Genomic DNA, 13,177 nt, shown 5'->3' on the forward strand with positions numbered 1-13,177 from the left:
AGAAAACACACACCCTCCAAGGTAACACAGGTGTCCATTTTCTCTGCTCTGGTGACCTAAATGTGTGAAAATATCAGGTTTCACCCAATTAATGGAGTGATAAATGTTTGGAAAGCTTTCAGTCAATTTCTCTGGTGGGTGACCACTTGAGTGCTCAACATATTTGAATTATTCACTCTCCCCTCCAGAAAAGTTGTCAAGGTTACCTCTGCCGTCGCCCCACCTCTCCCCCGGCCCAGCGGCCCAGCAATGCTTGTCCAATCTTAACAAGCTTTGTGCTACCCACTGGGCTCTGATTCAGCACGAGACCCGGCAAATCCAATTACACAGGAGTCAGAGAGGTTGATTTTCCCATTATAGATTCCATGCTGAGAATGAGAGCTGATGATAACACTCACATCACACCACTACTGCCCCCTCTCTCTTCTCTCCTACTTATTTTGTCTCCATTTCACTGTTTCCCTCCCTTTATGTCTCCCTCTCTTCCTATCTAATTCCTCTTTTCCCAAAGACCTTCTTTCTTCCCCTGTCCCTTTCTTTGGATCTCTCCTTCTTTCATAGTCCATTATTCTAATTTTTCAGAGCAGCGTAACGAAGCCTGGGCCCCGTCATCATTTCAGTACCAAAATGCTGGGTCAGTGAGGTTACTTCATACCCCACATTGGACACATTTCACTTACATATCATTTTTGTCTTGCTGAAGAGATGAGAGGTATATATAACATCATTATGTCCCTCTTTTGGTTATGATTTCTAATTATGTCCCATTTTTAAGCACTGTACCTTTAAATATTTCATTGCATTACACTTGATTTGACTATGTTCTTTCCAGATTACCTTCTTACACTCCAGGAATGGAATATTTGTCATCTTGGGTAACCTCTGAAAGGTCACTGCAAAAACTAAATGCACAGTAATTCAGACAACTTGACTTAGGGGTGTCTGAGTGCCATCCTTCGGGGACACCATGCGCCTGCTGTGACACATAAAAAAGTTGCTGAGAGCTCTCGTGGAAATGAGGCTCTTTTACACTCAATCGGCTGTGAAAGAGAAGAGGACTTTTGCTCCATCTTTACCCTTTAGGGCACTGAAAAGGACTGACCTCGCCTCAGAGCAGAGGCTTTGGTGCTGACACAGGTCACTCTAAGGTCAACACCAATGACCTCTCTAAACCCTCATGAGAGGGTTTTCTGTGATCCCACAGGACAAGAGGATTGTGAAGTCCAGCGGTCTGTCCGGAGAAGTCGTCTGCCGTGGAGGAGAGACAATGGCGTGATGGGACCTGCGGGGGCATTTTTGCTTGACCATTACTGACCGACACTCTGTCAGTGCTTAAAACATCAGCGCCGAGGCTTGATGCAAACTGATGGCTGATGGTAAAAACTCAAGGTTTTGAAGTCTGTCAGTGGAGAAAGATAATTTTCTTTAATAAAGGAGCAACACTGTGACAATACTCCCACTACAAGTAAAATCCTGCATTGAAAATATCACTTATGCAAAGGCATCATTAGCAAAATGTGCAAGTTTAGTAATCTGTAAAAGTAACTGGTAACTAACGATTTCAGTTAAAAGTAATGGAGTAAAAAGTACAAAGTAGCAGTAAATGGAAATACTCAAGTATCTCACATTTGGACTGAAAAAGATCCAAATGTGAGATCACAGTCTGAGCTCACACCTGTTCACCTGATCACAAAAAAATATTTTTTCACATTTATCCCTCGTGGTCTCCAGCCATCCAGATCCTGTTGGTTTTATTTGAGATTTTTGGTTTTGAAATCTCCACCACTGAGACTTTTGGTCTTTTCCACAGAGGACATTTTAACAATGGCTGAATTCCATTTAGCTGCTTCAGTTTCAGGGTCCTGGTATCGTGCATGTTGGCTCTCTGCCACATTGTCTAGTTTACTGGGACACTGGCATTGACATTTAGTGGCAAAAATCTCTCCAAATAAAACTAAAACTGTCTCGAGATAATATATTATTTTTGTTTTAGTTTTTTTGTGTGTGTGATTTGGGTGAACTGACCCTTTAATACAACTAACTGGAAGTCATTATGCAACACACAAGTTTATTATATCATAAGTTCAGCAGTGTCGAGCTGCACTTAGAAGGTTTAACAGTTCAGTTTCTGTTAGACACATAAGTACACATAAATCACAATGAATGTTAAATGAGCAGCTTGCTGCTGATGTTGTGAAATTTAATCGCTGCTTTGTCATGTCCTCCCTCTGTGAAGGTGTAACTACACTCAAACCTGTTGTCGGTCGTCTCTGACTGACTGACTGACCTTTGACAGGGCAACCTGAGGCCTGACAGTCTGGACGCTCTGCTCCGTCCGCGCTGAAGCTTCAGCGAGAAAACAAAGTCTTTGGCAGGACACTGATGCTGCGCCTTGGCTAAGCACGGCTGACAGCAGCTTCCTCTGTGTGGCCAGAGGGTCACTCTGGGTGACGTGTTGTTCTGGGGGACACTGTGTCTCTGCCTGCAGAGGAGATTAGAGGGGTGAGCTGACCTCGTTCTCAGAGGGGCTGATGTGTTTTGAGTAAACACTTGGTGCAAGACAAAAACACAGGCTACAAACACAGGCCAACCCTCAGGCGGTGATCCCATTGTTTCCCCATTACTCCTGAACAGGCATGAGAGGGGAGAGCCGTCACTCTGTGCTCCTGAGCTGCAGGGAGTCCTTGTGCTCTCCTCTGAATGCATCACACACGGCCAGGTCAAGCTCTCAGAGCTGCCCGCAGGTCATCGTCATTAACTTGATACTAAACACGGTGCTACCTGGCCTTAAATGATTACCTTATGTGTATGTGGAGCAGCTGTGGCACAGCAGCAGGTTGTCCACTAATCGCAGGGTTGCCGGTCCGATCCCCAACTCCTCCTCTCCACATGTCAAAGTGTCCTTGAGCAAGACACTGGGCCCCAAATAGCTCCTGATGGTCAGTCCATCAGTGTGTGAGTAAGTGAGTGTGTGAATAAGAAGCTTTCGATAAAAGCACAATATAACTGCAGCCGTGTACCCTTTAATATCACTATAATGCTGATATTTACTAAAAGCATGCACAGGTGCACAGGAACCAAACAATAAAAACACCTTACAAGAATCTATTAGAACACATACCAGTTTTCAGAAGATCACAATGTTGTTTTTCCATTGCATAACAAATTCTGTAAGAATGCAGCAAAGGGCTGAACACAAGAAAACTTCACTGGTAAAGAGAAGCAGCTGAGACAAATGCAGTAAATCCTCATCCAACTGAAAGAGCCTTCACTGAGGATTTGCTCCTGTAACCACCAAAATGACCACTGACCTGAATCAGACTTTTCTCTCATTTAAGGCCGACAAAGACAACATTACACACTTCAGCAAACTGCCATCTATTATATTATTTTATTGTTATTGTGTCCCACCAGCTGTGCATGCTTGAAGCACGTGTCAGCAGGATGGTAATTTTATCAGGATATACAAGATATCAAGATATATAAGACAAGAAGATTTTTTTTTTAATGTTTCCATTGTTACAAATCACAGTGACAAAGACAGCTACACAACAGTAGAATTAGCAATAAGTCTAAGTTTAAACATAAGTCTGACAATTATCATGCAGAGGTCGGACAGACTTTGGTGCATCAGTTGCAAAACACTGCAGGGGTGTGTGATGGGGTGTGCAGCTAAAACATATCAAATTTAATCTAATCCAACAAATCTGCATTTACAAATAATATGCAATAAATCATATTCAAAATGATGTTTGCATAATAACACTACAAACAACAAAAATCATCTTAAAATGAAAATCCACTAAAATCATCACCAAATATAAACAGTCAATACAAATTTGTGCAATAGTGCCACTTTATTGGGTTCCACAAGGGCTGCAGCTAACCGTTATTTTAATTATTGATCAATGTTCCAATTATATTCTCCATTAATCAGTTCATCCTGTGTCATCAAACTGCTTTTTTTCCAGAACAACAATCCTAAACTAGAGTAGGAAGGAGTACTGAAATCATTTAATTCAGTAAGAGTAGTAATAACACAGAATACAAATACTCACTACAACTCCTGCATTCTAATCTTTATGTTTTAATAAAAGTACAGAAGTATTGGCAACACAATGTACTTGAAGTATCAAAAGTAAAAGTACTTATAATGGTGAGTGGCTACTGTCAGTGTTCTGCTATTACATTATTATATTGTCATCACTGATGTATTAATATGAAAGCAGTACTTTAATGTTGTTGTCGGTCATGGTGGAGCTAATTTTAACTGCTTCATATACGTTTAACCTGTAACAATGGATCATATTTAATAAACTGATCATGTGTTTTGTAAAATGTTAATTCTTAATTTGGAAAAGTAAACTAACTGTAACTCTTTAAAATTCATAATAAATGCAGCGAACTGAAAAGGTCACTATTTAGTAGAAAGTAACATAAAATGGAAATGCTCATTTGAAGTAAGTGAGTAAATGTACTTGGTTACCTTCCACCACTGTCTTAAACCAGATTCAGTTTACTATCACAGGACGAAGAAAACCAGCAAATCTTCACAAAGGAGATGCAGTTGCAGATTATTTTTTCTCTAGGAAGGTGTTTCTGTTTTTTTGGCCAACCCCTGCAGGCTGCACTTATCCGGATTAATTTCTGAATGAACTGTTCAAGGACACTTTGGCTGCGGGGTTCATGTGCAGTGGTCATCCTGACCCAGATGATACCATCATCACCACCGCCACCAGCACTCTTGACCTACAGTAGCTCACACAGTATGAGCAGAGCCTCCCCCGGTTGCAGATCATAACTCCGCGGGCTTTAGGACCTTCAGGATGCGCTCTCTGAGGATGGGCTTGTTTTTGTCCGTTACGTTCATGCATGTAATCATTGATTGTGCCTATTGTGACAGGCCGATTTACCATCTGTAGGGTCCCATGGGGCTGCTGCTGCTGTCACTGCCGTCTCCCTGCAGACTTGAAGGAATTCCCCTTTAATTTCCGGCCGCAAATTTTAATCTCCTGCAGGTTTCACATTGAAGTCTGCTATTAAAAGATCACCACTTGTTTTATGTAACTCAGCGCAGGCGGTTTTCACTCCTATCAGCCACCCCAGGTTGATCCATCGAGATGTAAAGCTGTTTAAAGTGAGATATTTCGTTTGGAGGCTCATCCCTGAAATTAGATAGCAGGGAAATGTGGGAATCAATGGATCCTTTAGATTAGTAATACTTTATTCTTCTAGGAAATTGTGGAAAAAGTCACAAAACACACTATCACACAATCCCTCGATATTTAAGGATGCTGATTATTATGTGACTTATTTGCTAACTTATTTGAGAAAAGCATGCTTAGAATGAAAATCTGCAGGAAGTGTTTTCACAATGCAGGCTGAGTAAGGAGGCGGTGACACAGTAATTTCTTATTTTCTGGATTGGTGAGTTTGGGTTTTTTGTTTTTTTTTTCCGGAGTGAACCTGCTCTCCAGTCGTGTGGGAGCTTTTGCCGCCTGCTGCTGCAGCCCACCCGGCCCCCTGCCCTCCCTACGCGCCTCCCCGGCTCTTTTTCCCACTGCTGAGAGGAGCAGGACGCGGCCGCAGCGGCGGGAAGCAAATTATCTACAAGCACTTCCCTAAGAAAAAAAAAAAAAAAAAAGTTCACACTCACATACACAGATGCCACCACAAGTAGCGACTCACACCGTCTTAGAGCTGATGGAGGGAGCTGACCGGGAATAACCTGACAGGAGGATACAGCCTAGTGGAGCAAAATGGATATTTAATGCTTATTCTTGCTTTTTTGGGAGGTTTAACTCAGGTGTTTTTCTGTTGCTTTTATTACTCTCAGCCTGGCTCAGCTATCTTAAAATACTCAGCAGCTTTTTTGCCAGTCTAATCTAAAAAGTCTTAACAGGATTCAGGCCTGAACTCGTGCGTTTTGCGTTTTTTAAGACGCACACCTGCCGCTGGCGGAAGGAGCGCACAGGACAGTGTAAGACAGGCAGGGAACTTGATCGAAATATATCATCTTATCTCTGTCATAATCATCCAGTAAGAGGACTACAATGTCTGAGTGGAGTATGGCCTGACTTTTAATGCAAACATCTCGTGTTTGGCTGCTGTTTGGATACAGCGGAGGAGCGCACCGTGACGCAAAGTCCCCCCAAAAACTGAGAGAGAAATAAATCTCCATTATCGCAGCTCCTGCTCTTTCTGTGAGCAGTGTGGCTGTTGTCGGGACTGTTAACAGGCACTGCATTAACAGCAGCTGTCAAACTCATGGGACCCTCCTGCCCTGCGGGCGCCTGGGAGCTGTGCTGAGGTCTCCACTGCGCATGTCAGAGCGCTGGACAGCTCCAGAGAGGGAAATTTAAAAACGGTTTTTGGAGCATCAAGTGCAACACAGTGAAATACAGTACAGGGGCCCCCGCGACCAGCTCACACATTCTTCAGATCATTCAAAACAGGTGAGTTTTTCTTAGGATTTCTCTCGTTCAGCAGCATCATCTTTGTCAGATTGTTGCTTTTTTATGAGTATTTAGGCATTTTAATGATCTTTAGCCTTTAACTATAGTTTCTCTGCAGGCATGCTGAATGATAAGCCATTTAAATCAGGGCTGAGTGCATGTGACCAAACTGCTGTGTAGACATTTGAACCGAATTCTTGCTTAATACAAGCTTTGTTATTCCATTATTCTCTTTACTTTCATTAAATTAAATTAGAGAGAGTTAAAGGGGACAACAAGCTTTCAAACAGTAACAGTAGCTCCAGCTACAACAAAGGCTTTCTGATGCCAAACAGACATTTTCTGGATTAACATGGATTCATGTCTGAATCTGTTTTTTGTTGTGTTAAATGCTCACTGAGCCGTGAACTTGTTTGAAATGGCTGCTTTTTATGGAGCAACTTTATGTTTTCAGAAACAGCACATGCTGTTCCACCATGTTTGTCTACTGAAGAAGATACTATTTGGAGCAAAACTGTTAATATTATAATAACTTCCTCCACATAGGTTGTTTATTTCAGTTTGAAGGCTCACTTGCGGAGGAAAAGTGTGTTAATTTCATTGATCTCACTGCAGAGGTACCACATATCCCAGGAAATGATAGAAGGTGGAATTGCATCCAGGATGTCAGGAATAATTGAGAATGCTGGGCATCATCCGTCTCCTCAGGACTACAGGTAAGACTTCTGATTTAACATGTATATCAGGACAAACAGTTACAGAATCCTCTGGCACTAAAAACGTTTTATATTTTTCTTTTTCTTTTTTTTTTTTTTTTGGTGTCACATATTGTCAAAAACCCTCAGGATCAAATCTGAGACGTCTCAATAGATAAAAGGCATATTTTCTATGAATCAAACCCTTTAAGGTGTTTCCCAAATGGTCATGGAACAAACTGTCTAACCCCACTTTGTTTAATCTAAAGGTAGATGGACAGCTCTTTTTGTGCATGGGGGGTTTCATGAAAAAGGAGAGAGAAAAAAATCCTGAAGAATAAATGATTTTCAGTCTGAATGGATCTGTCAGAAACCATCAGCTCTGTTTACACTCCCGCTGTCGGCACACGGAGAGCCTGAGCCTCTCGGCCTGCCGGCTCAGGGGGAGACGGGGCGCTCTGGGTCACCAGTATGCACAAGTGGCTCCCAATTAGAAAAGGAGGGAGGGAGGGAGGGAGGGAGGAGGTGCAATATTTTGTGTTGTTGAACCTCTGGGAAGGCTCGGATGATACATGGAGACACCAGCTCAACATGTTTTGCATCAGTGAGCAATTTCTATGCTGCTGGTAGAGAGAGAGAAGGGGAGGTGGGAATGAAGACCCCCCAGTGTATCATCTTTTCTGTGTATTGGCCATTTATAATGGAAAATTTCAAACTTCAGTATATCTGTGAAGCAAAAGTGTAAAAGACCAACATTAGGAAATATTGTACACACTTTAGCTTCGATTCACTTTGAGTGTGTGCACGTCTACTTCTGTGCGAAACACAAAGGGGGAAAAAAGCCTCTGCACCTGTACCTTTGCAGTCCTTCCATTCAACGTTCAACCAGTCCGAGACTTTCAAATTACGCTTGAACATTTATTTCTTCATTTTGTCAGAAGTGACAGAAAGCTCGCAGCAGGCAGGCAGAGAAGAAGACAAAGAAGCGGTACTAAACTTCAAAGCTCCTGCTGAGACACTTTGCAGGGTGTTAAACTTCACAACGCCACCAGGACGACCCCTTCAAATCATTTACCGGCGCATGCAAAGGTGTTTGTGCTGCTGATTGCTGGCCGCTCAGACGGCAGACACAGAGCCCTGACCTCAAACTACATTTTCACCCCCTCTGGCCCGAGGCTCCGTTGATTTCCCCATTTAGGGAGGGGGTTGATGGTGAGGGGAGGGGGGTGAGGGGCGGCGGTGAGGAGGATAGAGGCTGGAAAGGGACAGGGAAGCAGATGGCATCCTATTTGTCCCTCTTATGTGAGGGCTGTCATTCCAACAGATTAATGCAAGGGTCGGGTAAAGAAAAGAAACGACAGAGACAATCAAGGAAGGGTCTGGGGAAGACAATAGAGCCACGTGCCACTGGGCAGATTTGTCGTTTGGGACACAATAGGTGATCATTTTTCAATAGACAAGGCCAACTGTTGCAGGCAACATGTGCTGCTGTCCCATGTTTCAAACGATCTCATGCGTTGTTTACTTATGATTCAGCCAATGGTTAAGGCGAGAGCGTGGTCACCTGACACAGGGTTGATTTTTTATTAGGAGATTTGGTGTGTGTGTGTGTGTGGGGGGGGGGGGGTTACTCCTACACTGTCCACACACAAAGTAACTGAATAGTATGTGTTGTCATAGCGACCCCAATTACTAAAGCCCTGCACAGAAAGTGTGTGTGTGTGCGCAGAGAAGACTGGAGAGGATTCAAGAGGATTCCTCTCTTTTCTTTCTTCCTCTTGGAGGCTCACCACATAAAAGACGTAATGACTGAAAGCTGATTGGTGCTGGCAGTGCACCGGTTAAATCGAAATCCTGCTTATAATCCAGTTAATTGCAAAACATTTTCTGGAGTTATGGGTTGAAAACATATTGTGAGGTGAAACATTCATGACGTTAAATTAAATTTGTCATCATCCAAACAAGCAGAGAAGACGGACACAGATCAGTCGTGGAAAAAGAAACAACAGCTGATTTACTCTGAAAGGGAAGCTTGTTTAACTCCCTCATTGTTGATTAAAACTGCCACTGCTAAATAACACTTGTAGTTAATCTCCTTACGGGAAATCCTGGATGGCAGAGCTAATGCACGGCTCCACTGAGCAGCTTTCATCTCTGTTCCCCCACATTCAGACTTATTACAGTGATTTCGACTTTGAAGGACAGAATCGTCTATCAAGTGTTTAGATTTAAATTCACTTCTGGTCTTCGTGTGTCTGAGCTGACAGCCGTGTTACCCCTCCCGACCCCCCCCTCCTCTTTCTCCCTTGAAGGCTTCTGACCACGGACCCCTCCCAGCTGAGGGAGGAGGACCTCCCTGGGGACCTGCAGTCTCTGTCATGGCTCACCTCTGTGGATGTGCCCCGACTACAGCAGATGGCTGATAGCCGAGGCCACAGTAACGGGCCCTCCCAGGGCAGCCTGTTGGAGCAACAGACAGGTGAGGCGACAGGGAGGGGACGGTGCAACATTCAAAAACAGCATCATCCCTCTGATTGGATAGATCGGGACTGCTGGATTCTTCTGGATTTCTTCCCTTAGCAGTTATGAACATAGTTGTACAAGACTGTCCTGAAAGATAAAGAGCCATGAGAATACAAGAACACTGTTTTTGCCATTGGGAACAGTTAGTTACACTAAAATCACAGAGACAGTTAAGCTCAAAGATCAATCCAGATGCACAGCTTTGGTGGGATTTGCTGAGGTTTGAGTTATTAGTTATGAGTTTTTAGAACAATTGTATACCTGAACAAACTCAGCAGTAGGTTATATTTCCAATGTTATGGTTAAATGGTGGTTATGGTGTTTTTAAAGAGAGGCTGCTGCAGAGCTTCTTATATGTGGTATATTTGGAGCTATGAGCATCATTGTGTCTTCAAACCTCAGAAATCACACCATAACTACAGTATCTACAAATAGAAAGCAGTTCAGGTGAGATCTGATCAAGTCTTCGGCTGAAATCTCTTCCCACAGCTCAGCTGAGCAACATGACGATGACAGCGGGTCAAGGCTCCATGCTCCACCTCCAGAGCAACATGCAGCACAGCCCTCTGGGAATCAGCATCATCAACACACACAGTGGAAGCGTGAGTTTTAACAGCACTGCGAGAAGAAAAATCTGTATGTGTTATGCCGCTGATAAGGTCGACTCAAATATCCCTCTATGTGCTTCCCAGATGTCTCCATTCTCCATGAATGGGCTGCCCTCTCCGGGATACCAGTGCCCTACCTCAGTCTACCAGCCTACACCCCAGCAGGTGTACTCTCTAACCCAAACCGGACAACAGGTACTGTACAAATGACCACAATGTTGTTCTGCTATATTTTGTTTTATCTCTCTTCTTAATATGCCTGTTTTTATTGCATTTCCTGTGTATTATGACTTTTTTCACTATCTTTGCACCTTTGTATGGCATTTTAATGATTTAGGCTAGTAATAGTGCAATAAATGGCCCATTTCCTCATTTGTATCTACATTAAATCTTCATTCCTGGGCCTGTACTCTAACGTTTGCGGCTGATTTGTTGGTTTCTCTTTGCTTCCTGTGTGGAAACCCCTGCATGGACCTCTGTACCTGTAATGTGATAAAGCTTCTCATTATTCTTTCCTTGTTCTCGTAGTGTTCAACTGGTGGGCTTTATAGCAATGTCTCTTTCAACAACCAAAGTCTATTCACACAACCTCGCCTGGCTCCACAAGACCAGGAGCTGCAGCCCAAGTCTTTCCCCAAGCCAATCTACTCCTACAGGTCAGACATCACTTGCTTAGCAAAAATCAAATCTCCCGAATCTCCTCTGAACTACATTCAAATGTCTTTTTTCCTGCTGTTTTTTTTTTTCAGCTGTTTGATTGCAATGGCGCTGAAGAACAGCAAAACCGGCAGCCTCCCAGTCAGCGAGATCTATAGCTTTATGAAGGAACACTTTCCTTATTTCAAGGTATGATTTTAATATTATAGAAAAGGAATAAAAGAGAGGGTTCATGCAGATAAAGAATGTGAAGGATTAAACACTGCTTGCCTCCCTGCAGACTGCACCTGATGGATGGAAGAACTCAGTCAGGCACAACCTGTCCTTAAACAAATGCTTTGAGAAAGTGGAGAACAAGACGAGCAGCTCGTCCCGTAAGGGCTGTCTATGGGCGCTGAACCCTGCCAAAATTGACAAGATGGAGGAAGAGATGCAGAAGTGGAAACGCAAGGACCTTCCAGCCATCCGCCGCAGCATGGCTAACCCTGGTCAGGACTTTTAGTTTGTTAAATGTAAAAGGTCTACTGCCCAACCAGGCAATGAGTCATCAAAAACTGCCAGCGTCTTTAGTCTGATAATCTGTCTTTTTCCCTGCAGATGAGTTGGACAAGCTGATCACAGACCGCCCGGAGAACTGCAGACGTAAGGCGTCAGAGCCCGGCATGACCCGGCTGCCCGGCTGTCCGACTGGCCTCTCGCTGCCCGTCCCGGCCCAGATGCAGCCTCAGCCTATAGTCACGCTGTCCCTGCCCTGTTTACCCATGCACCAGCACCACCAGCTGCAGGCCCAGCTCCAGGCTCAGGCCCGCCTGGCCCCCATGTCCCCTGCCCCGGCTCAGACACCTCCCCTCCACACGGTCCCTGACCTCTCCCACAGTCCGCTCACCCAGCAGTCCAGCAAGCCGTCAGATGATTTCTACAGTGTGCACGGTGATACACACACAGAGGTGGATGCACTGGACCCCAGCATCATGGACTTCGCCCTTCAAGGTAAACAGATGTATTTAAGTGTCAGCCCTGTTTCTGTTTGTTAGATAACTCAGGTGTTGTTGCATCCGTACACTAACCTCTCCATCGATCTGTTTAGGTAATCTGTGGGAGGAAATGAAGGACGACAGCTTTAACCTGGATGCTTTGGGTACCTTCAGCAACTCCCCCCTCCGACTATCAGACTGTGACTTGGGAACAGCCAACCTCCCTCCCGTTTCCACTGGAGCGAACCTGCCGCTGTCGGATGTGCAAGTGACGGGCCTCTACACCTCCTACGCCTCCCAGGATCCCCTGTCTTCCCAGTACATGGTCACACCAGCCAACAGCAAGCCCATCGCCCTGTTATAAAGCAGCTGAACTGTCTCTAACAGAGTCAACCTGATTTATCCGACTGTGTGAGGATATCTGCGGACGCCGTGTGAGGTCACAGTCTGAATTTCCTGTGCGCTACTAAGAGTACAAATCACACCGCTTTCCTTCAGTCAGCTGGGAACTACTTGGAGAGGGATGTTTTAAAATCGTTTCACATTCAGTCCACAACAAAACTGCTCATTAAGAACTAAAACTGCTGATAAATACAGAGATGGCTGTAAGAAAAAGTATGTAAGACTTAAAATATCTAGCTTTGCCAAGCAAAGACTCAAAGTCTGTATGAGTACAAAGACTCTATGTGGAGATGTATGTGTATTTTAGCATCCGCCAGTTTTTTCTACTGTTCACTCTGCATTTTAAAGCCCCACCATACTGTAGCTCCCTGTCTATTGTCTGTTGTATTGTGCTAGACATTATTGCTGTGATGTTTTATTTATATTTATAAAAGGCAGCTGGAGAAGGTGATGACTCTATCAATCTTTCGCTGTATATATATTTGAATGTTTTAAACTGCTATCGCCACAGAAAAGCTTTCTTTGACTGTATTTACCCACTTCATTCCAAAATGCGGACGTGTGCCAACACTGAGTAATCCAGATTTTACACTTTTTCTTTTACACACTGTGATTAACGTGTCTCAAAGTCAGATGTATATTATGTTCATTAACTTGATCATAATAAAAATCAAATGGGTAAATAAAATAAGTTTCTTTTGCCAAAAAAATATCTCAATGGCATTTATTAACAAACAGTCATGGTGGAACACATGAAAGAGTTTCTATACATTCAAATGAAATGCTCAAATTTTGATCAGAGGTAAGGCAAATTAAGCCATCCGTTGGGGTCCACTTTGGCAATTATTGTCCAACCTGAGTCT

At 43.7% G+C, this 13,177-nt stretch overlaps 1 protein-coding gene across 1 annotated transcript; it reads left to right on the forward strand.

Annotated features, from left to right (window-relative positions):
* The first annotated feature begins 7,091 nt into the window (after nucleotides 1-7,091).
* foxn4 (forkhead box N4) lies at nucleotides 7,092-12,276 on the forward strand. Its single transcript, XM_041937858.1, has 9 exons — nucleotides 7,092-7,171; nucleotides 9,463-9,629; nucleotides 10,163-10,275; nucleotides 10,366-10,476; nucleotides 10,810-10,937; nucleotides 11,031-11,127; nucleotides 11,219-11,426; nucleotides 11,536-11,928; nucleotides 12,026-12,276. The coding sequence occupies exons 1-9, from the start codon at nucleotides 7,092-7,094 to the stop codon at nucleotides 12,274-12,276; spliced, it is 1,548 nt and encodes a 515-aa protein (XP_041793792.1).
* Nucleotides 12,277-13,177: the final 901 nt, after the last annotated feature.

This window comes from Chelmon rostratus, chromosome 5 (genome assembly GCF_017976325.1).
Source record: "Chelmon rostratus isolate fCheRos1 chromosome 5, fCheRos1.pri, whole genome shotgun sequence".
NCBI classification, from domain to species: domain Eukaryota; kingdom Metazoa; phylum Chordata; class Actinopteri; order Chaetodontiformes; family Chaetodontidae; genus Chelmon; species Chelmon rostratus.

What these genes read in the sequence shown, in the direction of transcription:
- foxn4 (XM_041937858.1), top strand. Translation starts at nt 7,092, where the DNA reads ATGATAGAAGGTGGAATTGCATCCAGGATGTCAGGAATAATTGAGAAT. An exon ending in CCTGTTGGAGCAACAGACAG is followed by an intron (nt 9,630 to 10,162) that starts GTGAGGCGACAG and finishes CTCTTCCCACAG; the next exon opens with CTCAGCTGAGCAACATGACG. An exon ending in AACACTTTCCTTATTTCAAG is followed by an intron (nt 11,128 to 11,218) that starts GTATGATTTTAA and finishes GCCTCCCTGCAG; the next exon opens with ACTGCACCTGATGGATGGAA.